This window comes from Grus americana, chromosome 19 (assembly GCF_028858705.1).
Source record: "Grus americana isolate bGruAme1 chromosome 19, bGruAme1.mat, whole genome shotgun sequence".
In the NCBI taxonomy this organism is placed as follows: Eukaryota; Metazoa; Chordata; class Aves; order Gruiformes; family Gruidae; genus Grus; species Grus americana.
In genome coordinates, this window is record NC_072870.1 from 10835916 (window position 1) to 10863880 (window position 27965).

Consider the following 27965-nt stretch of genomic DNA (forward strand, 5'->3'; position numbering starts at 1 on the left):
CAGGCTGGGGAGCGGATCCGGCTGGAAATCTCCAGAAGAGGCATCAAAGCACAGGGCCGGGGCAGGACCGCTTCCCCTGCCAGTGAAGCGCAGCCGGTGTGGCTCTGGGAGCGGGGAGGCAGCTCAGCGGACACGGTCGGTGGTGACACCCCTCCCCTGCACACCGAGCACTCAGAGCAGGCCGCAGCGCGTTGCACGTGTCTCGTTTGATGCTTCCAGTGGCCAATAATCAACTTATCTTTTTAATCAAGCTCTTTTTGCCTTAGTTGTGATTCTCGAGACATCCATCCCATTCCCCGTGACGTGTAGGTGGCGGTGTCATTTCTAAGTTCTCAGGCTGGTGCCTGCCGCTTCCTCAACTTACCCCTCCAGAGCAGAGTCTCCCCACCGGCCAGCAGACCGGCCAAGCCATGGGGCAGGACTCATCTCTAGGGCACGTCTGTCACCCAGACCCTGCGCTCACCCAGACCCTGCGCTCATCTCTTGACATAGCGAGTTTCCCATCGCACACTGACAGACGTTGGCTTTAGGAGGTACTAGGCTCCAGTCATGGTAAACGTTGTGCTCATTCTTCTATACAAGTGTATGTGAGAGCAATAGTATCTTGTAAGCAACATCTTAGTAACCATTGAGGAAATGAATGTAGTCGGCAGAGGCATTTTCCCATTTTAGTAATCGTGATTTAGTTTCAGAGTTCACACTACAGTGGTGCCAAGACTGAGACTGCCACAAGATCCATTGAGTGCCACAGGTCATTCTGCATCTGCCCCTCTTGCCAAGGCCTTCCTTGGTGCTGAGCGTCTTGCTGTCCTCTTGTAGCTGGAGCGACTGTATTTAGACCTGATCTTGTTGCTTTGATGATGAGCAAGAAATTTTTTTGTTTCCCCCCTGCCTCCAGTAAACACTATATGTGAGACATTAACATTTCCAAACACACATTAAAAGAGCACTTAGCGATGTTCAGCCAGTTGTATCACTCAATTGGTTGAACAAAGCTAACCCTGTAATTTTGCATACAGGGTGTCTTGCACATGAATGAGAATAGGGAGGGAGTACGGTATGATGTGTTCTCTTTGCTGGATTGCTCCATTCCTGTGTTCTGGAGAAGATGGGTGTGAAAGAGGGTAATAACTACGGTGAAATTATTTTCTCTGTTTAGCCTTTCTAAAATATTTACATATTTATGTGGCTCGTATGTATAGCAAGAGGCCAAAGTGCATCTGAATTGCAGGTTTCCTCTTTTAATCTGTAAGCATGAAGTGAGTGAAGACATTCCAGCTTTGCTGAGTCCTCTACCTGGAGGAATACACTTCTCATGAGACCCTCATGAATCCGTGGAAGGGCTTGGATAGGCTTAGTTTGTGTAGTGCTAAAATAAAGAGGAGGCAGGAAAGAAAGTGTGAATGTAGGCAATGTTCATTCAAAAAAAAAAATTCAGTGGGATTTTTTTGTCATTAGTTAATAAACATCGATCTCTGCATTGCGGGTGAGCCCTGTGGTACAAACCTGTGTATGGAGAACTCCAGAGTACTGAGAGGGGGGTTGAAAATGGTCAGTTCATGTAACATCTCCCTTCCTCCTGCAAAGATTACCCTGACAGGTGGGAGAACACCTCTGGCCGCAGGGAAGTCAGAGGATGTTTCCTGAAAAATGCCCCTGGAGCTGTCTCATCTCTTCTGCTAGATCTTAAGTATTAGTTTACTCAGTAGTTCCTAGGCAGGACTGGTGCTGATCAACACAAAACTCAGCTTTGAGGCTTTTTCTCTGCCTTTGATTCCCTAGCAACCTTTCCCCCTTTGCAGAAAATTAGCGTACTGGCTTTCCTTCACCAGGTAGGGTAGAGCCTTGCTCCCTCTCAGAGCCTAAAAGCCAGACTCATATGTGAGGCTGTGTTGCCATCCAGCTCACCTTTGCAGTATATTTTTGTTTGTAGAGCATGAGGAGTTTTCTGTGGCTCCTTCCTGCACCTAATTCTTCTAGTCTGAAATTCAGTTCAGTTTAGACATCCCTCCCCCTTTTTTTTTCCTCCATAGCTACGGTTGCTAAAGTGATTGACAAATTTGAGGATGAAACTGCAGATGACATTTTCCCTGTTGGTAATATACGGAAAAAAGCTTCAGCCTCTCTCTTGGAAGCTGATAAAAGGTACAGTGGAAAAGCTACATCTCGCAAAGCCTTGCAAGAAGAACTCTGGGGAGATGCTCTGTCTGAAGAAGGATCTGGTAAGAAATCTCATTTCTTTCCCCTTTTCACTAGACTACTCAAAATTTGATGTTAGCAAAAGGGTATGACCAACTGTAAGGTGAGGTTCAGTGCACTGACTGTGTGTGGAGGAAAAGAAACAGCTCCAATTTTTAAGCCAATATATCTTGGGGACTGCAAGTATATACAGATTATCGTTTAAAAACGCATACAGCAAACTCTGACCACCTTGTTTGCTCATCATGTCGCTGTTTCATGGGAAAGCTAAGCCATGGATCTACTAATTGTTGCTGCGGAAAACGTGAGCTGAGATCTTTTTGTGGATATGGCCTTGTGTTTCCATTATTTAGCCAAAACAGAGAGTAACATGGTGCACAGATAAAATGGAGTTTGGAGCTCAACTAGCCAAACCTGTATCTATTGATGATGCATGCTGCACAGCGGCACATTTTTCTGGTAAGTAAATAACTTTTTTCTCTTTTAATTATTAGCTGAAGAAGCATTAGATGAATGGTACAGCGGCAGTGAAGATTCAGAAGAGAATGGCAGCTTAGGCAGTAAAACAAAGGAGAAGCCGAGCAGTGCTGGCAGTGACCGGGAGGATGACTTGGAAGACGATGAAAGGTCAGATCTGTCTGTTGAGGCCAAGGCACCAAAGTTCAGCTTCCAGAATATCACAGACTTCGAGAAATTTACAGAGGGGATGGATGATGTAGGAAGCAGCGAGGGGGAAGATGAAGATGATACCAGCATGGAAGAAGGAAGTGATGAGGAGGAATATGGGAGTGAAAGCCATGACAACGTAAAGGAAACCAAAGACAGCGAAGATGATGGGGGGGTGATGACATTCTCAAAAGGACAAGAGACTGAAGAAGTAGAAAAAGGAAAAGCTGTGAAGAACCAGCTAGGTTTGTGCATATTTGCTTTGTATTTTGGCAAGACTTTCACCTTGCTGACACTACAGAAACTGGCCATGTTAGGAGCCACTTCAGCATGTTAACGTGCTGTTAGCATACTGCATGTGCATGCTACAGCAACCCTAGTCATTTGCAAATGTTCTGCCAAACGTGCTGTGCAAACTGGTGTCACTGCTGGTACAAAATCTCATGTTATGAAGTGTATTTATCCACTGGCTTAATTGAGCCAGTACTGAATAGACTTGTAGTGTTGGTGGGGATCGGGACTCCCTACATTGGTAGTGCTGGGCAGTGATGCTGATACCGCTTGTTTCTTTTCAAAATGTGATAATGAATGCAGTTTCTTCTTATCTGTCCTATTAAACTATCAAACCTCCATTTGCAGAATGTCCTTTTAAACAGTAAAGTGAAAGGATGGTTTTTTTTTTTTTTTGTGGGTCACAGAATTGCAGTCAGGATCATAGGATGGGATGCCGCTTTGTCCAGAGACACCTTGTGGTACCAATTTTGTGCTGGGTCGGTGAATGCAAAGATTTGCCCTAGTCAGGAGTAATGTAGCCCAAAGGAAAGCACCTGTGCTGTTAAATCAAGAGCTCCTTCTTAAGGAGCAAGTGTTTTGGCTAGCTAAATAATTGTTTTATTTTCTCTTTGTTATAAAGCACTGTGGGATCAACTATTAGAAGGCAGAATCAAGATGCAGAAGGCGCTCATAACAGTCAACCGGCTTCCACAGCCAGATACTTACCCAATCTTCAGAAAGGAAGGTGGACAAGAATTTGACACTGCTGTTGAGAACTGTAAGAATTCTTCAGTTTTTCTCTTTTGGGTAGACTCTGCGTTAGCTGGTACGTTTTGCCTGTGTGGAGACGTGTTAATAGGAAAGTGAGGGCTTTGAGTTGCCTGTGTCTGTAGTATTAGCTATTGGTTTGTATTGCCTTAATCATTAATTAGGTACCATGCAAACAGAAACAAAAAAGTGTTTCCTACCCCAGACGAAGAAAATGTCTCCTGTCACCCGTGTCTGTATATGCCTGGGTGATCACTGCTGGTGGCCTGTCGTCACTTGTCTGCTCTTGGTAAGCCTCAGCTCGGGTCTTGCTGCTGTTTCTAGTTCATGTGGGGATTGAAGTCTGCTTATGAAATTTAAGTTTCATGCTGGATCTTAGAAATAATTGGTTTGGTTATTGCTGTTCCGTGCAGAGTTGGGATGCTTCTTTTTCCAGAGACACCTTGTGGTACCAATTTTGTGCTGTGTCAGTGAATGCAAAGATTTACCCTAACCAGGAGTAAAGTAGCACAAGGGAGAGGGCCTGTGCTGTTCTATCAACAGCAAATATCTTTTCAGCTTGGAGTTGCTTCATCTGTTTATTTCTTAAGATCACTATTAATGATATTGATCAGATGAGATTCGTAGTAGATTCTCCAATATGGCAAATATGATGTGCACACTCCAGCTGATCAGTGCAAAGCGCTCAACTTCAGTGTGTTGTGAATCTATTTAATTTTTAGAATTGGATGCCTTTTTTATTGGCCTTTATGTAAATGCACAGGGAGATAAAATGTCTGGTATGTTATCCTTAGGAATAAACACAAACTACTGCAAGTATCAGTTGGTGTCCATCTCTCCCTGACACATTTTGTTATTTTCTGTCAAAAACTACATAGGTGACAGTGTTTATACACAGATTGTTCTCTTTTCTCATCCCACTAATTAGAAATTAATGAACTGCACAGGATATTCTTCCAGTGATTTTTGAATAACAAAGATAAGCCCAGTAGCATTTTAAAGCTTGCCCGGTTGGTGATCCCTTTCTATTTCTTCTTTCCCAATCTTGAGATACTGCTCACTTTCCGGAACGTTTCAGCTCCATAGGTAAGGATCCCGAGAAGCCCCCTGATGGGAATGAGTTGGCAGGAAACTGTAGTGGTGTCTACAGCCTTTCATGCTACACATCAGAGACATCATCTGAACCATCCAGTTTGCTGTGGTTGCATATCCATTCAGCCGCACGATGTGCCAGTTTGTGCAGGCTGTAGTGATAACCTGCACATGGAGAAATTTTGGCCTGGGCTGGCACAAGTCATCTTAAAATGGGATTAGGAACTTTCACTGTCATCAAACTTGACCCTGAATCTTGCCCCTACACCAAGTTTTGTCTGTCATCTTACAGCTTATACTTGATCTGAACATGGTAGCTAATCAGCTTATCTGGAGTTACAGCAGGTGAGATACTTTATATTTTAAAGTTAGCTCTGCTGCTTTAAATGAAGTGATTAAGGAAAAAAAAAAGGCGAACTCCCAACAATACTAAGCTGACCTTTCGGTGAAATGCATGTTATTAATGTATTTAATGAGATGCATTACAAACTGCACTGAGCACCATGTTTCATTACAGGTCTAAAATGCAATATCATTAAAGACCTTTAACAGAAACAATGGTTGACATTTTGATATTTCCCATAAGCAAAATACATCCAAGAACATGGAGTATAATACTGTACACAGTACAGCAGGGAGGTTAATCTTTCAGTTGTCCAGAATGCTAAAGGAAAATCCACTGTTAATAACTGCTCAGTGATTCCCTCCCCACGCTCTTTTCATAATCTGAGCAGGAAAGTTGTAGTAGTGTACTCTGATGTTCCTGATAGCCTGGGTTTGTGTTCTGTATTTCATCTGTGAAGACAGCAAGAAAATAAAGCTGGAGTGACCTGGGCAAAGTTAGCAGAGGAAGTGCTCAGGCTAGCAGATAGAGAGTAACGAATTTAGGAACATTCTGCTACTACTACAGTTGTTTAGTGTTTTCCACTGTACTCTAAGGGACCAAAGTTATATTCCTTTTTTTTATTTCTACTTTTTAAAAGTAAAACCTGTAATTGTACAATAAAGTAGGTTACAATAAATAGGAGTTTTTGATGAGCTACACTATTGTCCGGTGCAGCTATCTTTCACAGCCCTGCAAAGATGCTCTTTCCAGAAGTTACAAAGTGCCAAGCATGAAATAAGGAATAAACTCATCCATGAAGATCTTATGAAAGGGATGTAGTTGGTGTTATGTTGCAAAGACCTGTTTCTCTCTCGCTTTGCTGTGTTGAGCCCTGTGAGAGGGATTCATGTCTCATCAAGAGCTGGAGCTTTACCCTGTGGGCAGTCTGAGCTGTGTTACATCTTCGCTCATGGAGCTTCTGCCTGGATAACAGGGCTGTGACCTGTCAGTTCAGGAGGTGAAACTAAGTCCTTTCTGAAAATATGCATCATAAATATATTTAAAGTTCTTTCATAAATTGATGCACCTTGATTTATGAGGGGGAAAACAATCTCACCTGTTATAAATCAGCTTCCAATAAAAGTCTTAATTTTTAGCTGATCAAATGGTTTAGTGGCCTCTATAAAAAAACCCTTTTTTACTCGATTCTGAATGGTGACGTAGTGGGCTGGGTAGACATTTCTGGACTCCTGAGTTCTCATGCCTGTTATGTTACCAGCTTATGGGTAGGATCCCATTCCCTCGACAGGAAAAGTTAGAAGAATTGTGCATGAGAAAGTTTAAAGATGAGTGGAGGACAGGACTTTGTAAATACTGCATGTTGAGGTGGTTCCATTATATGTGATGTGTTTCAGTCTTGGACAGGATTTAGGATAATCATGACATTGACATTGTTTTGGACTGGATGATACTTTCCTTCCAGGGAAGCCTCAGCACTTCTTTCCAAATCCCCAACACAAATTTGGCATGCTTTCATCATCTTCATTGAATAGGAGGAAATGATGTGGTGTTCAAGTTGCACAAAGCAGTTGGTGCCAGGAATCCAGGCTCTCTGTGTAGGCCACAGCCTGCTGAGGGCAGGAGGGCACAGAGAGCTCTAGGCACCTGGCTCTCTCTGAGGTCCTGGACAAGTCCCTCACATCTCTGAAAGCTGCCCCAGAATGCTTTCAGTAATTTATCCCAAGTCTTTCTATTGCTCATGAAATTTCTGCTCTGTGCTCACAGGAAGGATGATTTTTTTTGGAATGGAAAACAGTCCTTCCTATATTTGCTTCTTTGATATCTCCTACTTGTGACAACCCTCTGTGCAGCTAGTGGTGGTAGTGACCTTCCCTAAGGGTTTGGGTATAATTGCGTTAAAGAGTAGACAGTAGTGTTCTAAACATTTGCAGTTCTAAAGCCAAATCTGAGTGAAAATGGTACAGTCATGCTTGTTTTCCAAATTTTGAGATTGGCAGTTGCAAAACCTCAAGTGTTTAATTTATTATTTTTGCAATCTTTTATGAATTTTTTTTTTTTAATGATACAGCATGCCTTGGACAGTCCCGGATTCCTGAGATCTCAGGTTCTGGTGGATGATTTACTGCAAAATTGCTTATAAATTGAAGTAGAAAATGTTTTGCAGACCTGGCAGCTTTCAGGCTTCACACCCATTTGTCACCCAGCATTTCCCTTTGTGTATAGAACAAGAATTAATTAGGCTGCACTGCAGGAAAAGTTTATGGCCATAATTTATATAGGATGAATTTCTGTTTAAAGAGACAGCATTGCTTTGTTTGCACTGTCTTACTTTTTCTTTCCTTTTTTTTTTTTTAATCTTTAATTATATTCCAGATTTTTTTCTGTCACCCTTTTTACATACAAATTGGAGACCAAACTGTGGTCATGGAGCTCATGTTTATTCCTGTTTTGCATCCATGGAGAAAGTCTGAGTGGTTTTTAATACTGAAATCACAGTGGCTGCGCTCTGAATGCAGTGCAAATGTTTAATGCACTGCACACGTGAACTCCCACAGCTTACGTTTCTGAGGTGCTGCTGCCTGGAGTGGTCTGTTTCTCCAAGATACATTTGTATTCTCTTGCTCCATATCTTCCAGTTTAGTCCAGGGCTTGAGATGTTGCCTCTGTTTGGGGTCTTGCACGTTCAATTAATGTTTTTCATAATCAATGCAAGTCAGAATTTGCAATCTGCTCCTGATTTGCACATTAAAGAGACCCATTAATTAAAAATTCCAATCCCTGGCATGTTCCCGCAGGATCCTTGCATTATTTACATAGAAAAAGAGTGCAAGGTGCAAGTTTCTGTGCTGTGTCTCTGCACAGATTGCATGCCTGCCATTCATATTTTTATGTATGTTTTCAAGGGGGAGGAAGGTTAGAAGTAGATCTCATGAAAATGTCACCAAAAATTACCTCAAGGGCAGGAAAGAGCTGAAGAAGAGGTGGAAGCAGCATTAGTGAAGCCACATCCAGTGTCAGGAATTAAAACAGTTGCTAGGTTTGGGGCTTGTTATGTTAAATCTTGATACAGTGACAAAAAACCCCACAGCTAATTGGGGGGCAAGGGGGCAACAAGAGCTTTAAGAAATGATATCTCTCAATCGACAAAGGCTAGAAGCTGTTGTTCCATGTGCCTGGGGTAGCTGGGCTTCCCGATACGGTCACGTAGCTCTGTTCTTGCTATTTTAAGTACTTTCTCTCTATAATTCTGGTTAAAAATACTAAACTGGGAATGTTGCAGTGACTAGTACTTTATGCTCCACAAAAAGAATTGGGAAATGTAGTTTTTAAATAGTATAACATGTTATTTTCAGTTTTAGTTGGCAAGATGAGGAGTTAAAAACATACAGAAACCCAGGGGAGGATCTTGCAGAGGGCAAGGTACCCATGGAAATTGCAAGACTGAGTAGTTGTGTATGTTTTCATATGTATATGCTTTCACTTTCCAAGAGTTCAATAGGTCCCTGAAATGTAAAGCTGAATTTTTGTGGGTGGTTTTTTTTTTTTACTTTGACTCCATGTATCAGTGGATTATGAAAATACTGGAATCCCACATTTCTGTTCTTCAGTGTAAGCTCAAGATAAATTGTTTTGGAGAAGTGGAGAGAATACTGGTTTTGGTAAAAGGTAGATACGCAAGGTCTGTAAGAATGGATTTGCTCACTGAAGGAACAAAAGTGGGGAACACAAATATTAACTGTTATTTACACTTTGTAGAGCTGTGGAGAAGTTATACAAAGGTTTGTGATCAATAAGAAAATAAACCTGAATAAAGTGAATCAGATAAAAAACTCAAATGAAACGCTCCATGTGCTTGCAGGGCCATTATCCCCAAACCTGCCTGGGTTATTAATGGCACAGCAGCAGTGAGCTCTGCCTAGCGCTGCCCTGAACTTCTCAGCAGCAGCCTGCTGCTAATAGATACAAAACTGTATACAGGTTTTTTAATTCTGCTCAAATTTGTGCATCTTTTCTCAACTCACAGTGATGTTGGAACTTTGTGTTCTCTGTAGTCAACTGTATCTTATTTTCCTGATCACTGCGATGTTACTGTAGACGGTTCATCTGTGGACATTCTCTGTGGCCATGAGCTAGTGGCATTGTGTCCGTGCACAGAACGCAATTCCTGTATTCCTTGTATCCAAGGAGGGTGCATTACCCAGAAGAAACCTTGTTTCCCCCATCATGCAGCATTTCTGTAGTATTCCCTTTGAAATCCCTCCAGAAGAATTGTTGCATTGGGCTCATTCACACAAAGAGATGAGCTTGTATCGGAGGCAGGGCCTTGATGAGTGCTGGCTGATGAGCGATGCTGCAACGTGTGACCTTGCTCACCCTCTGAGCACGCTGCACCGGGGCCCAAGGATAGTAGAATAGTGCGTTTTGCCTCTTGAGGATAAGTTAAATATAATGATGGAGACCAGTCCTTTTTTGTACCCTACCGGTAGTGCTCCTTGCAGCCTGTGTGGCATTGCGAGTAGTGCGTTTCTTTGTGGCCACTCTAGGGATGCAATTACACCTTGCCATGGGAAACAGCAGTTGCTGCCTGAATGGTGGCTCCCGGTCCTGCCTTTCCTTCTCAGTACTGAGTTTGGACTGCAGCATATTAGAGTATGTGTGCCTTTTATGTCCTTCAGTATGTGTTTTAAATGGTGTTCTGTGAAGAAACTGTATTCAAAAGGAAGATGTAGAAAGATGCGGAAAGATGAAACAAGGGAAACGAGCGTGAGCTACATGTAAAGTTTGCAGGGAGCAACTCACTATTCATAATCTTTCTGTAGCCAGTTTCTTCAACTCAGTCAGTTGCTGGATAACTTATATTACACATTGATTAGTTATTCCCTTAAGGTGTTATATGTTTCAGGTGCAACTAGCCAACGTTTGCTATTTAATTATGTTTTATTGAAAAGTAGAGATAAAAGGAGCACTTGTAAAACTTTGGAGGACTTGCCTGGGACCGCACGAGGCTGGGTATTGCCTTCTGGGAAATGAAGCAGATGTTGACTTTTTGTTCCTAAAATGTGCGGTTCAGTCCAAACACTTTGACCCAGAAATGTCCGTTTCTGGGGTGGAAATCAGTGCATTTGTAGCGAGTGTGCTGGTAGAGGACTGTGCTTCCACCTGGAGCTATGTGGACCTTGATAATAATTGCCTGAGTTGGGCTCCTGGTACACTGGGTTGCTTAACTGCTCCCGTGACAAATGTCTGTGGCTTGTGACTAAACAGTACATTTGTGGACAAGGCCTCTTAAGGATGTGATTAAGAATCCCACTTACATTCATTGCCAGCAGGAGACCTCCAAAGATGCCATGTGTTTTCTGGTTTTACATTCTTGCATATTAAATGTTTCTGTATGAATGCTTCACACTGAATATCCTTATTTTCTTCTGGGTTGGTTCTGTATAATTTTGGTGAAAAGGGACTTAAGACAGAGGGAAGGATTCTGTTTAGTATTTGTTTAGTGTATGTTTGTTTGTATGTTCTCACTGTCTTTTTAATAGAGGATTTTCGCTGGGTTCTGTTACTCTGATTCCTGATCTTTAAAAAAAGATAATTACATTCTATGCAACATCCAGTTAAGTCATGTCGAAGAAGCTGATTAAGCATTGACTAACTTTCAATAAGATCAAGTCTGCTGTAGGTACTGGAGAACCTGTTCCACTTCCCATAAAAGGGGATGTGTCAGGCAAGGCATCCTCCTCTCCAGTTGTGTGGTATGCTCCATCTGATGGGCTCACCTTCTGCCTCGCTCCTCAACTGTACCTGGTTGTTGTTTTACACATCTGGTTAGAGAAAAACTGTCAGATGAAATGTGCTTTATTGACGCAGGCTTGGGATTTTTCAGAGAAGCCTGCAGGAATCAGCTGCCAATAATTCCAGTCATAATTTTGTTATCATCTCTATTTGTGGATCACTTTTAAAACTCAAATGTATCCATGCGTCCATCTGGAGATGATAATGCATTAATACAGAGCAGAGTAGGTGTCACAAGGGAGTGGGGGAGGAACTGAGGCACAGGCAGATTACACAGTTTCCAGAGGCATAGAACAGTTACAGGATTAATTGGTGCTAGGCAAGATCACGGACTTAAATATATTCTTGCTTTGAAGATTTTACTGGGAGCCTGCACAAATGTGTGACAGCAGAACTGGGTTTCAAGCCTGAGTGTAAATTATTGTGATCAGATCTAGCCCACTTAAAACTGGTGGTTCATTTTAATTGAATTGTATTAGTATAGACACTTTATGAATACAAAAACCATCATGCTTATCAATTCATGCAGGGTTGAATTTGATTTAAATGGATGTGGATGCAGGTGTCCCCAAATTTCACCTTTCCTCTCTGATCTAATGAAGAATTTATTCAACTCTTTTTGGGACTGAGCCAAAGCCTGTTGACATTAATGAAGACTTTTCTCTCTACTAAAATAAATGAATGAATCAGACCCTTTTTTGTACATTGTGTTGTAATGATCCTATGCCGTGGAGAGCTTTTGTAAGAACTGGGGTCAGTAAGGATGATAAGCTCCTAGACTCATGGATGGCCGTTCTGTGTATGTGCCAGCGAGTGAGAGGGAAGAGAAGTGAGAAGCTTTAGACAAAGGCACAGGTCTCGGTTTTGGAGCTCTGATGTTGTTTGTGTGCATGTTTAGTTGGGTAATGGGGGATGGGATGTTTTGTGCATGGGCAGGATTTGGGCTGTGCCAGGTACTAGGGAAGTATTTTGTGGCTTGTCGTTACTGTCTGTGAATTGTTCAGAAATTCTGTGTGGGAGGTAGTGGAGAGGTGCAGGATATTTATTTAACATGCAGTTTGGGGCTTTTTTTCCAGGAAGAAAACTCCTCTTGCCCTTCCTCACTGAGTGCCAAGGCTTTTAGCTTGTGGTATTTAGTCTTCCTGAGCAGAATTTTTGTCTGCTTCTCTTGTATAGATGTGGTAAAATTGAAACGCTCCCATTTTATAGGTTATCTCCATAGCCATATGTGTTGGACACTATTGGTGTTTGAGGTTTATTTTAAAGCTGTCTTAAATTCTAGCCCAAGGAATGGTAGGAGAGTCCATAGTTGTTGGCCTGATACACCCGAACTCCGGACTGTGGGATTACACCACACTTCAAACACATCAAATAGGTTTGTCTACACTTAAGTTTCCCAAGACAATTAATAGCTAATTAAATTGAGTTTAGCTAAATACTTGTGCATATTAGTCTGTATGCTCCACAAACAAGATGCAGGGAAACAAAGGCTTGCAAAGCATCCAGACAAGCATGTGCAAATGTCAGCTAACTCGGATTAATTGGCAATTGGTTACCTTGAGATGGAAACTCAGTGCTTGTCATGATAAATGTAATTAATGGCCTGGTATTATATGGGGAGGTCAGTCTAGATGGGCTAATGTTCCCTTCTGGCCTTAATATCTAGATAACTATGAAATTTCACATTTCTTCTTCCTTTCTCATTCTTGCATATGTACTTGGGGATTCCTGCCTGGCAGAGACAGGAATGCGTGCTGTCAGCTTCTTTAAATTTACAGTAATGTAAAACATCAGTTTTTATAAATCTCATTTTCACAAGCCCCGTCCCCTCCCTGGTTTGGGCTGATATCAAAAGATGATGGTTGAGGCGAATCAGTAGAGCATGAATTTCATGGAAGTGTTTCTCTTTCTCTCCCTTCTCAGCTTTCCCCCTCCCCACTAATAAAATCCTTGACGACCAAGCCTTTTATTCTGTTGTTGCATCTAGTTATTTTCTTTACTTTTAGCAAACTCATCTGTGTCTGATCCTGTTGTCCTTACTGTCAAATGCAGTAATATTAGAGTGAAAGGGCTAAATCGAGTCCGTTCTGTAACTCTTTGGGAGTCAGCTGAACTGCTTGTGTGAAGGGGGGTTGCAGCACTGGCTCCTTTGTGCTGAAGGAATACAATTTTCCCCTCTGCAAAGGCTTTTGCATCATTTGCATTCCAATGGAACCAGCAAATTGGGCCTTCGGTGTGGAGCAGACCTTTTTATTGCAATCAGCAGAAAAGTCGGCCTTTTTCCTACTATCATTTGATAAAATTCCACAAACTCTTATGTTTTGGGAAGCGTGAAGGGAATGTTACTCCCATAATTTCCGAAAATAACCTGGACAGATTTACAAGTGCTTTGTGCTAGGATTCAGCTGAAGTCCGTGAGAAACGTATACATAACTACACCACCTCTGAAAAAATATCAGATCACTCTCTGCTGCCGAAAGGCTTGCAGGTAGTCTATAATTTAGTCTAGGCTGGCTCTTCTAGCTCCTGTCTTATGCTTATCAGCAGCCTTTTATTTCTATGCCATCTTGGTTTTGGGGCACCAGGACATAGAGGGGTGCAAATCTGAAGACAGGGAAAGTCCTGCCTGCATCATATTCTTTCTCCTACAGTTAGTTATGCAGCGGGAATTACAGAAGAGCTGTTGTCCAAAGCCCCATGTTTAAGATGCGATACCTGGAGGAATTCCCTCCGCCTTTTCCTGGCTGGTAACGTTGCTCTGCTGTTGGGAATATAGAGCAAGCTCCAAAAGTAATACTGACAGACTTCAGAATTATGATACACTGGAGCTCTGGCGTAATTCTTTGTTGAAGAAGTTAGAGGCCTAAAATGTTAAGGCTTATTGTTATTCTGAGTTGATAATCTCTGCCTTGCTTTAATAATTTTTCCTCATGCCTGGATAGCCTGCGAGTTGCACAATAATCACTCACACAGCTTTGTAATCAATGCCCAAAGTAATAGGATTCCGCTGGCCAACGGCAATTAATAAATTTGTGTCTTTTTTAAAACACTAGCAAGTCGGGCCTGAAATACGACTGACTGGCTTTCCTCATTTGCATATTTATTGCAGTGGAAAAATTCTTGCCGAATGATTGATGTTGAGCCTGCCTCTTGAATTCCAAACAGCACATTATTATGAAATGAAAAATGCCGGCCATACAGTTGATTAAAGTTGAAGACAGTGGAATCGGTGTTTTTTAAGATTGTGGGAGAATTAAAGGCATATTTTAATAGATGTTGACAAGAAGTGAACTAACAAAAGCAAAGCAAAGGATTTGCTTGAAAAGATTTAATCAAACGTGTTTCTTGGGGGATTAATTGCTGGGGATGACTAGTGCAAGTGGCTGGCTTGTGGATTTGAATGAGAAGTATTGTTCTCAGGCCAGCGTATTGAGTGCCATTTTGACCTGTAGTTTAACTCCTGTCCCACAGTCGTTTGAAAGGAGTGAAAATTTCCCCTCTTCATCTGAACATTGGGATAAATGCGTGTACCTGATAAAGATACTTTTCATTCTGTACAGCTATTAAAATAAAAGAGGTTTGATTCCACTCCTTTTTATTTGCATAATGTGACCAATGCAGTGGCGACACCGTGACTCTCCACGGTGGCAGGGGGAACTCTACCAATATTTGGCAGCTCAGCTTTTGCTCAGCGTGGTTCAAACACCAGCGTTGTTCCAGCTTTTCTCAGTAAGCACTTCATACAGCCTGTGGAGGTACATGGAAAATTAAAAGCTTGCATGCCAATGATACTCCTGTGATGCCAGATCCTCAGATTTAATTGAGGGGAAAAAATAGTTAATTTCCAGCTTTGGCGTGGTCTATGAATTTCAGACGTGTCCTCTGTGATCTGGTACATCACAGTAACAATGCTCCTGTTTGTGTGTGCATACAGTGTGTACACAGTAACAGGCAGGCACCGTTCTGTAGGGAAGCACTGCCACAGCAGAGCCCCATGCACGGTGCCATGAACATAGAATCACGGAATCATTTAGGTTGGAAAAGACCTTTAAGATCATCAAGTCCAACCATAACATACAGCGATGGAGTGAAAATCCTAGGAGGTTTGCCCCAATTTTTAGGATTCTGTCCCTGACCATCGTACTCCGAATCTGCTGGATAGACGCACCAGGGTCAGGCGGGGAGGAGCCTTCCTGGTGGAGCGGTTTTGGGAATCCCACTGGTTGGCTCTCTGTGGATACCTTTGAAAGCCTGGCCTTGAGGTACCGGCTTTTTCCAGCGACTTAAAATGTCTCAGCGTGAGGCTGCTCCCCGCTGCTCCGCACCAGCTGCCGCTCTCCGCAGCTGCTCAGGAAGATGAAATGAGACCCCATTTTTAGAGGTCACGAAAAAGAGCGCAGATATTTTTTTGCGCAGGAAGCTGCCTTGCCGTAGAAATGCTGAACTTAGAGCGATGTGCAAGCACGGAAGCCGTCATGCCTGCAAATCCCCAGCACGGCAGTGCTTGGGTTTCAGCGGCGCTGGAGGCACAGCAGCCCTCTGCCTGGTGGGGGGAGTGCCTGGTGGGGCCGGTACCCCGCAGCCAGGAGCCACCCCACACAGAGGGGACGACACCAGCAGCACAGCCAGTTTGTCTGTACCGCTGGCATTGACAAAATTGATTTTTGTGGTTTGAGAGCAGTAGGACAGATTTCATCTCTGGTGGGTCTCCTGACACTTTGATACATGGCAGTGCTATCCCTGAATGGAGCTAAATACTCCAGGGCTACTTTCTGACTGGGTGAAGGGATGTATAAAATGAGAACGTATGAGAGAGTATTAACAGAAAGGCACACTTTGATTTACTGATACTGGCTCCCAGCTTTCTTGGTGGATTGATATGCTGTCTGCTGGATCTGGAACAACTTTTTCACTCCTGTACACAAAATGAAGGGGCTCCCATGGACTCTTAAAAGTGACTCTTACAAGTTAGCATCTCACCACAGACACTCTGAGTCCCATTTAAGCTGGAAGTTATATTCAAACCACGTTTGCTGTGTTCTTGAAGCAGCTGCAGATGGATCCCACTCAGCATCCTTTCTTCTTTCCCAAAGGGCAGCTTTAGAAAAGGTTCGATGGAGGGAGGGGTTGCGTGTTGTCCTGGGGTTAGTTGGCCTCTCCTACACACAGAGTATGGGTGGTTGTTTTGGGGATTTCAGTTGCTCATACTGAAATGCTTTAAAGGGATCCAGCTTCTTTTGTTTTTAAGGCAGCGCTGAGTCACCTGTCCTCAAAAAACACAGGTTGGACATGCTGAAGTAACTCCTGGAAAAGGAGATAGTTTTGAGATTTTTTCTCACTAGTGATGTATGGCCCAATGTTAAAGGTGTCAGTTGTGACAGTGATGTCGATATAAGGTAGAATATTTACCCCAGCACATTGCAGTGCAGAGTGTAAGAGAGATGCAGCAAAGCTGCTGACAGAAAGTAGGAGAGAAGGGGTGGGAGAGGCACAGACTGGGGTTAACTGGGGCGATAGGCTGTGCCTGCAGGGTCGGGTCGGGAGAGTTTTACCTACCACAACTTAACAGTTGCTTTTGGAGGCCACCGCTTGGTGCGCTGGACTGGGAAGGGGCAGCTGGGGGATGTTTAAGCATCTGTAGTTGGCTGAATGCAATAGAGCAACACCCAGAAGTGATGCTGATGGCAGAGTTCGTGTAGTAGCTCAGGGAATAAGCTGTTGGTGACTGAATGGTGGGAGGGTAGTCGTAGAGCTTTAATGGCATTGTTTCAGCCTTGGCTGGTTTGTGGTGCTTGAGAAAACCGTAGTGTTGATATCTTCTTGATCCCAAAAGCTTTAGAAACTGAAAATTGTGAGGGACTGCCTAGGACCTAACACATGCTGCATGGTCGGGGCTGGCATTGCCTGTGCTCTTAGAGGTATTGCTGGCTTTGTTCTGTGCACAGAGTGGGGAAGGGAGCAGGAGGTGCAAATCTGATGGTTATCATACATGAAAGCTGCTAGTTGGTTGCCTTAATGTACTGGTGTGCTTGAAAGCTCCATGTTTGTAACTCTTTTCTGTTTAATTGTCTGTTTCAGACAAGGAGCAGCATTCTAAAGAAATGTGCTGGGATGGGGTAGGAGAACAGGAGGGTTAGCGTCCAGCTTTCCTTCAGAATGACACAGTTTGCATCTATGAAACAGTTTTGTTTTATGCTGCCTTTGTTCATGAATGGATTCAGTCTTTTCGCCAAAGCAGACGGTGTAAAGGCAGATGAGGGCATGAGAGGGAAGAAAAATGAAGAGGGAGAGGAGATTGGGAAGAAAACAGCCCCTTCTGGAATTAAACATGAAATGAATAGGGCAGGGCTGGGTGGGAAGAGGGCAGGGGAGGGTGACACTTGGCTTCTGAAGTTGAGTTTACAGCACACTTAAGCACCCAACAGTAACAATGAGAATGCCATCCAATAACGCTATTAAATACACAAGAACTGAAAACACGGAAATTACCCAGCTGTAAGAGGCTCATGATTAAGCCACTGTCTGAAATAATTAGCCCTCCCACCTGGTTAGATGCACGGTCATTGTCTTCCCTGCCCTCTCCATCCCCTTCACTCCAAATAAAATTGCTCCCCATTCCCACTTCTGTTGGGGTCCATATCTCCTAGCCTGGGGGAGCTTGAGCCTGACTTTATTCCGTGCCTGCTTGCCATGGCCCTGGTATACCCCAGAAGAGCTGGAGTGCTACTCCAGTTGTAATTGACAGGATCAAAGCTGCCTGGGGTGCATTAGCACTGCTGCTGGAGGATAGGCAGCGGGTAGAAAATAAACAGTTTTGGAAGCTCTGGGGACATTTAGCTGTGTTGCAGGCAGTGGGAAAGATTTTGCTGTTGTAAGCTGTGCACTCAGGCTAGGGTGGGGGCACTTTCCTTTTGCAAGTGATGCTTTAGCTGCAGACACACACAGCAAATGCATTTGTAAAGGCTTTTGTCTGTTTGTCTCTTGGAATTGTTTTGATGCTAACACACGACTGTTTTACAAGTACGGCAAACCTAATCCGTTAATAGGTTTATATAGAAGAGTTGTCAGAACGTATCTATAATGAACCACAGGCTGGGGGAGAATGAGTCCAACAGCTGATCTGCGACAAAAATCTTAAAGTATCTTCTCCTTGACATTCCTGTTACTGAGGTCAGGCCGTAATTTATCTGAAGATGGTGACAACTGAGCAATATCACAGTGGTAACATGCGGGAGATTGAGACCTCTGAATGTCTGGGCTGATTTCTGCTTGCACTGTCTCTGTCTGGCTGATGAAGATTTGCTGTTCACTCTACCTATGATCTCTGTGTCCTCCATTAAAAAAAGATAAAGAAAAAAATTGAGTGGTGAAAAGTTCTCTCCATTCTTTTATGCTAACTATAAAGAAATAAACAGGTTTGGGAGTTAGCAAAAACATCCCTACTGACTTCACGTCAGTGGAGGACCAGGCAGAGAGGGTACCAGGGGAAGTTCAGGGGAACGTCCCACCACTGCAGTGCTCCTCCTGCCCTCCGGACAAATCCTCGTGCTCTGTCATGTCAGCCAGGGTTGCTCCTGCCCATGAGGATGCTTGTTCTGGGTGCGTGGGGAGGGAAGCCAAGCTGGCGTGAACATATCCCACAAGAAAACAGATCCTGAAGCGGTGTGCTACCTTCCTCCAGCAGTGCATTTTTTCCCCTTTCTGTGGTGCCTCTTTGTAAAAGTAGAAGGCAATACACCAGCATCAGGTAAATATAAATTAATCTGTGTAAAGTTCAGTTCAGGCTTTTTGATAGAAGCGTACTAAGTGTTTTACCTGTAAGAGCTGACCCTGTGATTGATGTGTACCAATGTACAAAGGGAGAGTTTGTGTAGGCCTAGACAAACACTTGTTTTATATCAGAGCGTTCTGCAGGGAGGCTTGTTGGTTGCCACAAAAGAACTATTTTTAAAGAACAGATGCTGCAACAGTGTGCAGTTAACCCTTCCTACCATCAGCTGCAACTGTGTGTCCTTGGAGAACATAAGATCATTGGAACAGAGATCATTTTCTCTGCATCTGCATAGATACAGGAAAATTGCCAGCTATGAAAGCCTTTGAATACACAGCATCAGATCCACATTCAGGATTTGTGTCCGCAAGTATCCCAGAAAGCAACTACTCATCCCTGTAAAACTAACCTTTACACCATGTATTGATCATTTTGTACACCTCTCCACCCCAGCCTTTTCTTCTCTTTCTCCCTTTCTAAGGATCTCTGGGCCTGCAGTTCTGCTTTTCTAATCGGAATCCCCTCATTAAACTTGCCAGGTCATTGTTTAAGTTTCCCCCATAGATCAGATCTTGCTACATTTAATTTTACTTACAATCTAATTTCTTATACCTCCTGTGTGGTGAGCACAGCAGCATAGAAACCAGCAGTAGTCACAGCCCTGCAGGAGTTCGGTTTTTCTTCTTGCCTTCCTTCCTTCTGCTCCCTGTAACATGCACGTTATGTACAAGAAACAAAAATCAGAGGTCAGGTTTAGATGGGATGTACATATATACATTTTCCCTTGCATTGTTTCATATTATTCAACTGAAGCTGGCCTCTTCTGGAGAACTTAACACAGGAGAGAAATGAGTTAGTCAGCAAAAAATGTTGTTGTCATACACGTGTGTCATCAGACACTTCTGCACACTTGCTTCCTCAATATGTTAATCCTTTAGGCTCTGCAGTCTGAATGTTTGTTGATGAAACATTAGATCAGTATACTCCCGATGTGCAGCCAGGCAGATATTTAGAAGGCAGTCCTGCCTCCTTTCCTCCCTTTTTAGGAAAGAAGTGTTCTTTCCCACCGTGGCGGTGTTTGACATTAACAGCTATAAATCAGTTTGAAGATAAAACCACATCTCTCACCGATTAGAGAAAAACAGTTAATGGGACATGCAGTAGCTGTGGCAGAAATTCAGACTGAAGATGAGAAACTAAGCACTGCAAAGCTAAGTCTTCACCAGAAGCAAGGATCAGTGGGAAATTGTCACTTGTGTCTCTTGTTCTGCAGGTTGTAAAGCCCTGGAGGCATTGCTGAAAGTATTAGTGGACCTTCAGGATGAGCTGCTTTATCAATACCCAGGCACGAGGCACCTGGTAGATGGAAAGCAATCAAAAACTGAGAGGTAAATACAAAATAAGACAAGACCTTTCTAAATCCTTTGGTCTCTGACTCTCCAACAAACAGGGCAATGCTCAGCCTTCCTGACCATGCTCCCTCTCTGCTGTTCTCTCAGTTGTTGCTGGATTTGGGTGACTGACATTCTGGACAAATGACCATTTGAATTCCTTTTGCCAGTGTGGGAAGTCTGTTTTGTAATCTTTCTGATAATGGAGGAGAGGCTAAACCATGGGTCTTTTGCCATAAATATCACCATGGTGTGGAAAAAGCATAGGTGGTTGTCGAGGGGCCATTGAGAATTCATGCATATTGCCTTAGAGAGGTATAGGGTGTTTAGTCTGCATATTTTTGTTCTAGTGATGATGAAATCCCTAGCAGTAGCGATGAAGAGCAAGTGGATAAGGCTCAGGAGAAGAGGAGGAGCCTCCCCAAACGAAAGCTAAAGCTGGACGACTACCCCGAATTCATAGCCAAGCGGTATGCTGACTTCAGGATGTATCGGAACAACATCTTGCAGAAGTGGCATGAAAAGACAAAGCTGGCATCTGGCAAAATGGGAAAGGCAAGTCTTCATTTATGTGTGCTGACATGCTTATTGCTTAGCAGACATTTGTGGAACAAGTTGATTTGGAAGTTTCACATCATGGCTGTTGCAAGTTAAGCTGAGAGTTACAGCAGTAAGAATTAAATACACAGGTACACATTTTTCCCCAACCTTAAATGAGTTTGGAAAGAAGCTAAGCCCTCAAATTTCAAAGGCATAAGCTGCTCTCTTTTGTTTTGAGCAGATGGTCAGGAAAAACTTTTTCAGGGGCAAATGGTTTCCCAAGTTTTGGGAAAAACTCTTGGATAGTATTGGTGTTCTCTCAACTAGACGTCTCATCATAGCGAGTCTCCAGCAGCAAGAAAGCTCTATGAAAATGCCACTATTGCTGATCAACAAGCTGTTAGTGTTTTATAACAGAACTAGGGGCTTCTGTGGCTCTCCTCCTCCATGAAGTGTACACTTTAATACAATGGGTAATCATTTCACCCGAAGATCCAGGGTCTCCTAACATCTGTGAGTTAGTATTAATCATTGAGAAGTTCATCTGAACCAGAACAGCAAAGGCATTTTATTAAGCCAGGCGTCAGGTTGCCTCAGGTTGGGAAGGGAGAGGGAGGGAGAAACAAATAAAAAATCCTAGGCAGAAATCCCTGCAACGAGACCCAAACCCCCTCCTCTTGGAATGCTGTCTGCTTATCCACTGACATGGAAAGATAGAGGAACATTGCTGCCTTGAGGAAAAGCTTTCTGCATTATCTGACACTAGTTAATGTTGTTGCAGGGTTTCGGTGCCTTTGAGCGTTCAATCTTGACTCAGATTGATCATATTATGATGGACAAAGAGAGATTACTACGGCGGACACAGACCAAGCGATCAGTGTATACAGTGCTGGGAAAGCAGGAACAGGAATCTCATCCGGTCCCTGAATCTTTGCCTGAAAATTCGGTAAGGGTATTTTGTTTATATAACTCATCCTGTAGCAGCAGTGAAACTCTCTGCAAAACAATTAGCTTGAGCCTTTAGCAGGTAATATTCTTGTTTGTGAGAGATTTATGAAGGAGATATCTGAGTGTTGATTCCTGCAATGTAATGGCTAAGAAAAAGATGTAGATGTTTCCATTCTGGTTTTATGGTGTTTGCATTATCTCCCGTGCCAGTTCCTGACAGGGGAAAACAAGGTTTGGTTTGTGATTGTAGGAACTGCTGCTCACTAAATCTGCTTTTTGAGGTGGCGGCTACAAAACTTTGTTTTTACTCTGGAGTTTAGAATCTTTAACCAGAAAGTCACTTCTAAAATCATACTGCATATAACCTACAGAATATGTTAGTAGTAAGTCTGTTATTAATTTAGTATTTAAGAATGAATAAATACTCAATTCTGAGAGATCATGTAGAATTACTGCACTTGCAAGATATATTTTTGCCATTACATTAAAAATATCTGTAGTATTTTGCCAGAAAGACTTTGCGCAGTGCTATTTATTTCCCAGTAAAGGTATCATAAATCTATGTTGGCATTGGCAGCGTTTCTGCCTTGCCTTTAAATGTATTCCTAGTCCTTAAAAGCTTGTTATGTTGGGAGCTTTTCTCCATTCCTTCATATCTTCAAGTACATTTCCAAGCTGCTGCACGTGATGTCATCAGAGTTAGGGACAGAAATACGCACACATGAGCTTTCAGTATTTCCTCTGTGCTTCTAGGAAGTCCTCCCTCAGTCGGATTCCAACAGGCACCTGAAAGACATAGATGAGGAGATATTTGATGATGATGACTTTTATCACCAGGTAGGTGATGGTAAATCTGTGTTGGAATTATGGCTCCAGTTGTTTTTTTAATATTTACTGAGCTAACATGGTTGGTTCTGTACTCTAAATTTCTCTTACCAGTGAAACTCAGTTACTTGTTTTAACATCCAAAATCTCTGTAGATGCCTCAGAGGACTTTGCTCTCAACTTTCAACACAGGGCTATATGAGCTTAAACTTGCATCGTGGATGTAAACTTCCTGCCATCACCGGCATTGCTGTACTGGAGTGAGGGCTGCAGGATAAGGGCTATCCTTGTTCTCACTGGTGAACATTGCTACACAAGAGAAAAATTACTGAATTCTCTAAAGGTGACTGTTCTCTGTGGGTAGAGTCCCATTTGGAAAAACAGTTCTAGTAGATCCTCAAAGCACCTAGGTTACTCTCATCTCAACCTAAATCATCTATCTCATCTACCTACTGAATGAAAAAGCTGCGGGGCTTCTCCAGGACTTTTCTTGGAGCTGTGCCAGCTTGGATTTAGGCCAGTTATTCTTTTTATTTGCAAAATTCGTAGAAACAAGGAATCTGCACCCAGTGCATGGAGGCTGCAGCTTAGGGAAGCCTTGTGTTTGTAATTCATTTAATAAATGACAGCGCCAGCTTTATGAAATATTGAAATTGCCATATATTGAGGAGTATGATTCACTGTAAGTCCTTCCTCAATGCACAAAAAACTAGTTTTGCTCTGATGATCCACAGAGAGCTTTAACTTCAGGACTAAACAAATATCATTATCTCATTAGAAAGGCAGAAATTTCTGATCTGAATAGTTATTAGAGTGGCTAGTAAAGTGTTAGGGCCGTGGAAGAGGGCTGTTGCCATGTGACTGTGCTCTGATAACTGATTTAACCAGGAGCATTTGAACACTTCCAAAATTTGGGGTTTCATGTACAGAGCCAGGACTAAAGGTGATTAAACAGATGTGCTAAATTAGTAATTCCTATCTGTGTTTTATGGATAGGAAATACAGAGAACTTTAATGCTGCCTTTTTTTTCCCCTCCAAGAAGATTTTCAACACACTTCCAACTCTACTGCTGTAGATGTCCAAGAAAATTTTTGCAGCAGACTTTACCTAGTGCAGAATTAGGACAATTTGAATGTTTGTGAGGGATCTACTCAAGGCAGCCTGCCTCAGAGCTGGGATTGTATTCCAAGCTAGCTCCTCTCCAGGCTGTGTATTCATTGTAAGAGCATCTCTGCTGGTATTGCTGTGGTTTGAGCAGCATCTCTTGGGCAGGTGAAGATGCCAGGCTCATCTGTGTAGGCTCTAAGATGGAGATGGGAGAGTGCCTGTCTTGTTGGCAGCTGTGGTTGAAGAGGCTAAACCTGTAAGGCAGTGAGATGATACTGAGGTGGAATTTGGTGTCCAAGTGGACCAGAAGCCCACCTTTGGGGGCCAAGTGGACCCTAAGAACACAGAACAAATTAAGTTAGTATAACGAAACTGTGAGGGGGTCGAGGAGAAATAGCTGTGATTGACAGGCCACAGACCTGTGCAGAGAAAGTGCTTATTGGCCATGAAATGTTAAATTTTTAAAAGAAAAATAGCAATAGATGAATGGCCCGTCTTTCCTTCTAATAACTTTAACTTCGATAAATCGTGATTTCAGAAATATGACTAGTCACAGCTTAGCTTTTCCCCTCACTGGTTAATTGGGGTGCTGGGGTTAATCTAAATTAAAACTTAAACTAATAGAGGTCATTGAGGGAAGAGAATCACCTGAGTAAAACAAATGGGTCTGCCAGGCACAACTGTATCTTGGCCATTTCCCAAGAGGGAAGTGGCAGCAAATTGGAGTTGTTTCAGCATTCGGTAGAGGTGAAGGATGGGTGACACCGGTTTAATGTACGGCACCTCCGGAAACGTTCCAGATTGTATTCCTTGCTGTACCAACTGCTGCCTCCCACGCACAGTGAATAGGAGCAGGACCAGCCAACAACATCTGGCAGCACAGCAAGGAATGGGTGCAACTTTTGAAACCCCATAGACTCTAAATATGGTGCTTAGCTTGGTGGAGGCTTTAATCACTTACCACTCTTTGGCAGCGGGCTACGACAGCTTATCCTAGCCTCGTACATCACGCACAGACATCTGCTGAGCCGCAAGGCAGCTACACATTCATTTTCCTTTCTTGCTTGTTTTTTTTTTTTTATTTCCTCCCTCCTTCTCTCCCTCCCTCCCTCCCTTCCACCCTTCTCCTCTCCTCCCGTCCCCAATATGCTTCTTGGGAGAGATGATCTGTAAAGATTACTGCTTCATTGTGTGCAAGTAATTGCGGGGATGCCAGCCCCTTGCCAGACACCGCGCAGCACCTGTTCCGCTGACCTGGTTAATGTCTTCTGTTGAGTGGGATTTGGCAGAGATTGGAGCTGAAGCCAATTCAGTGATAAGGCTAAAGAAAATGGCTGTATGTTTTCTGTCACCTCCCAATTAAATTGGTTTCATAAAGTGCTTTCCTTTATTTGTCAGGGTGGTAAGCTGAAGCTGAACATTGCATTCAGAAAGGGTAGAGTGCATTACAATAGAGTGCTGACAATACAGTGAATGCATTTTCTTTCAGATGGGTCATAACTGTGCAGCGCTTTTGTGTGCGTGTATGATTGCGTGTGTGGATGTACATATATAAATAAAATGTAGAAGGGGAACTTGTTCTTCAGGAGCAATTGGCAGCAACGTCTCTGGTTGTTGGAGCTGAGGTTGCTCAGAAACTCTGACCTCTGTGCATAATACTTATTGCACAGTATATTTCAATGGGTGCTTTTTTCTTTGTATTTAAATTTAGATCCAGACTTTTTTTAGCATCACTTTCATTTTTCTGAATAACATTTTATAATGATTAATTTATTTTGATTACTGCTCATGATTTATTGAAGGTAAACATTCCGATAAAGAAGGACATTGGAAACCAACGTCCTGTATATTTCAGTGTGAAATTAAGCAAGTACAAATGAACGAGATCGGATGAGTGTGCACAAGCTAATGATAACAGAATAAGTAGCTATACTGTTTTGTTATAGATTATATACAAAACTCTTTAATGAATCTATTTTTCCTGTGGAAAAACAATTTTCTTGTCCAGGTCTTGGTATTCGATGGAATTCACCATGTGGGGCTGGTGGAATTTTACGACGATTCAGGATTTAACTCTGTTCTGTCTGTTCATCCCACTTTGTCTTTTCTCATATTCTTCACTTGTTTTATAAGCAGTTATAATATTTATTGTGGTGGCCCATGTTGAATGGTAATGTAAAACTGAGCTGAATAATGCGAATGAAATATTTTTATTTGGGTTGCACTGGGTAGGAATAGTTAAACTGTTTCAGAAGGATCCTCATTACTGACAGCAGTGAGAGGCTAGACCCCATTTCCTTTTCTTTTAAACTCTCCTTCGTACATAGTTTTAAGTGAAGAAAAAGGCTTTTTATTTTTAGAAGTCATATTTATGTAGAATTCATTACAGCTGATATTGCAGCATTAAGACTTAAAATTCCAGCCTGCTACCAGAGAGCTGCTGGTCTGACATGCTACAGTGGAGATTTTATTATTAGGTTGAAATACTCCTCTAGTAAAGGAGAGAGTGGAAATTGGTTTATTTCCAACAGGAATTAGGTTAGTGTTCATATGCTAAGCGTTCCACTGGTAGCAGCTCTTCCCAGAACAAATGTTCATCATTGATGGCAGCAGGTATGCCTAAGGAGAATTAGGAATATACATAATCCCTTTTTTTCTCTGCTCTCCTGCTCCCTCCCCCCCCTGATTTTGGTTATGTTATATGTCATTGCATTTTATAACAACCCACAATCATCGATCTTGTCTGTGATCACCACAACTTCAGAAGCTGAGCAGAGCCAAAGTGGATGGGGAACATTCAGTGAACCGCTGAGGTGTTCACACAGAGATGGCAGCAGTTTGCCAGGCAGGACTGCCAGGGGGTTGGAGAGGACTGTCATCCCTCAGCTACTGCGTTGTGATGAAACGAACTGCCACTGCCTGGGATTTACTCCCAAGGTGAGCGAGCGTGCTGGAATAGTGAGGAAGAGGTTTGCTCTCTTCCTTATCTATACCCTAATTGCTTAGGAAAGGAGTTGATCCTGTAGAAAATGTTGTTTAATTGTAGGACTTGCAACTTAATTTATTGTTTGTCCCTTGTGGAGTGGCACTGCATGTGCCTGCCCACTCTTGCACGCTCTATGTGACAGATGTGGTTTTTACAAGTGAGCAAGAGATCTGACTGACTTGCTTTGTCCTAGCTTAGTGTTCAAAATGCCTGCATTAATCTGAGTGACCGCAAAATGAGCTTCCCAGTCTGAATCTCTTGTTAAGATACTTGGAGCTCAATTTGTTTCTCTTCTGGGTCGTACCTGTGTCTAAATCGCATTGTACATCTTTTTAGTAAACTTTATCTGATGGGGTAGGTTTCTCCTCGTGTCCCAAGCAAGAGTCGACCAAAAGCAGTTCCTGGGCAGACGCTGTGGTTTGCTCTCTCCCAGGTATTTGATAATGCCATAAACAAGTAATTACTAATCCAGTGAACTATTAAAAGTCGATAATGGTGAAGAATAGAGAGAAGAGTGGCTTTCTGACAAGCTGGTTTACCTTAATTAAACTGGTGAGTGATTAATATGGACAGCTGATCTTGTGGCTTTAATTAGATGCATTTAGAGTTTTGTGTGAATAAGAGATGTCTCGAACCATTCCACAGGTTAATGGCAATACGATACTCTTATCACAGGCATGTATCTTTCAAATGGCTGGGTAGATGGTTAATAACACATTTTAAAGCTTGAGTTGAAACTTCTCTTAATGGGTTATTAGAAAATATGCCTATGTTATACAAAACTGAATTTTAATAAAATGTTTTTTTAAAAAGAGACTGTCCAGTGATTTCACCTTGCAGTTTAGGTTTCTACATTATAAACAGATTGCAGAAAAATAAATATTAAAAAAGTGTTTCAAGAGGATTTCAAAATAGTGTTTGAGCTGCAGTCTAAATTTGCTCTGGTGTTGCTAGAAATCCAAACAGTGTTATGCTACTACTGTGTGGGAGCTTGAAAGAGGGAAAGAAACAGCTTGTTTCTACATCTGGGCAGAATGCAATAGAAAATGTACGCTGAACAAGTCCTGGACTAGAAGCAATCTTTTCATAATTTATGTGGTTTTAAATAATCGTATAGTGTATAAATATGAAAAAAGAAGGAAAAATTCATGTGATTTACCATGCGTCTCCAAAGACTAAAGGAGAAAAAAATTAAATTAGAAAGTATTGAAACTACATTGATAAAATGTGGCTTTGCCAACCCCTGTTCAGTAGCGGAG

At 42.5% G+C, this 27965-nt stretch overlaps 1 protein-coding gene across 1 annotated transcript in view; it reads left to right on the top strand.

The window, feature by feature from the left end:
- The window catches only part of AATF (apoptosis antagonizing transcription factor), a 56399-nt gene that overhangs the window by 566 nt on the left and 27868 nt on the right, over positions 1-27965 (top strand). Inside the window, exons 2-8 of the mRNA XM_054847466.1 lie at positions 2034-2222; positions 2694-3110; positions 3779-3916; positions 20182-20296; positions 20650-20854; positions 21621-21785; positions 22541-22624. Of these exons, the coding sequence (XP_054703441.1) occupies positions 2034-2222; positions 2694-3110; positions 3779-3916; positions 20182-20296; positions 20650-20854; positions 21621-21785; positions 22541-22624 (1313 nt within the window). The remainder of the gene's footprint in view (positions 1-2033; positions 2223-2693; positions 3111-3778; positions 3917-20181; positions 20297-20649; positions 20855-21620; positions 21786-22540; positions 22625-27965) is intronic.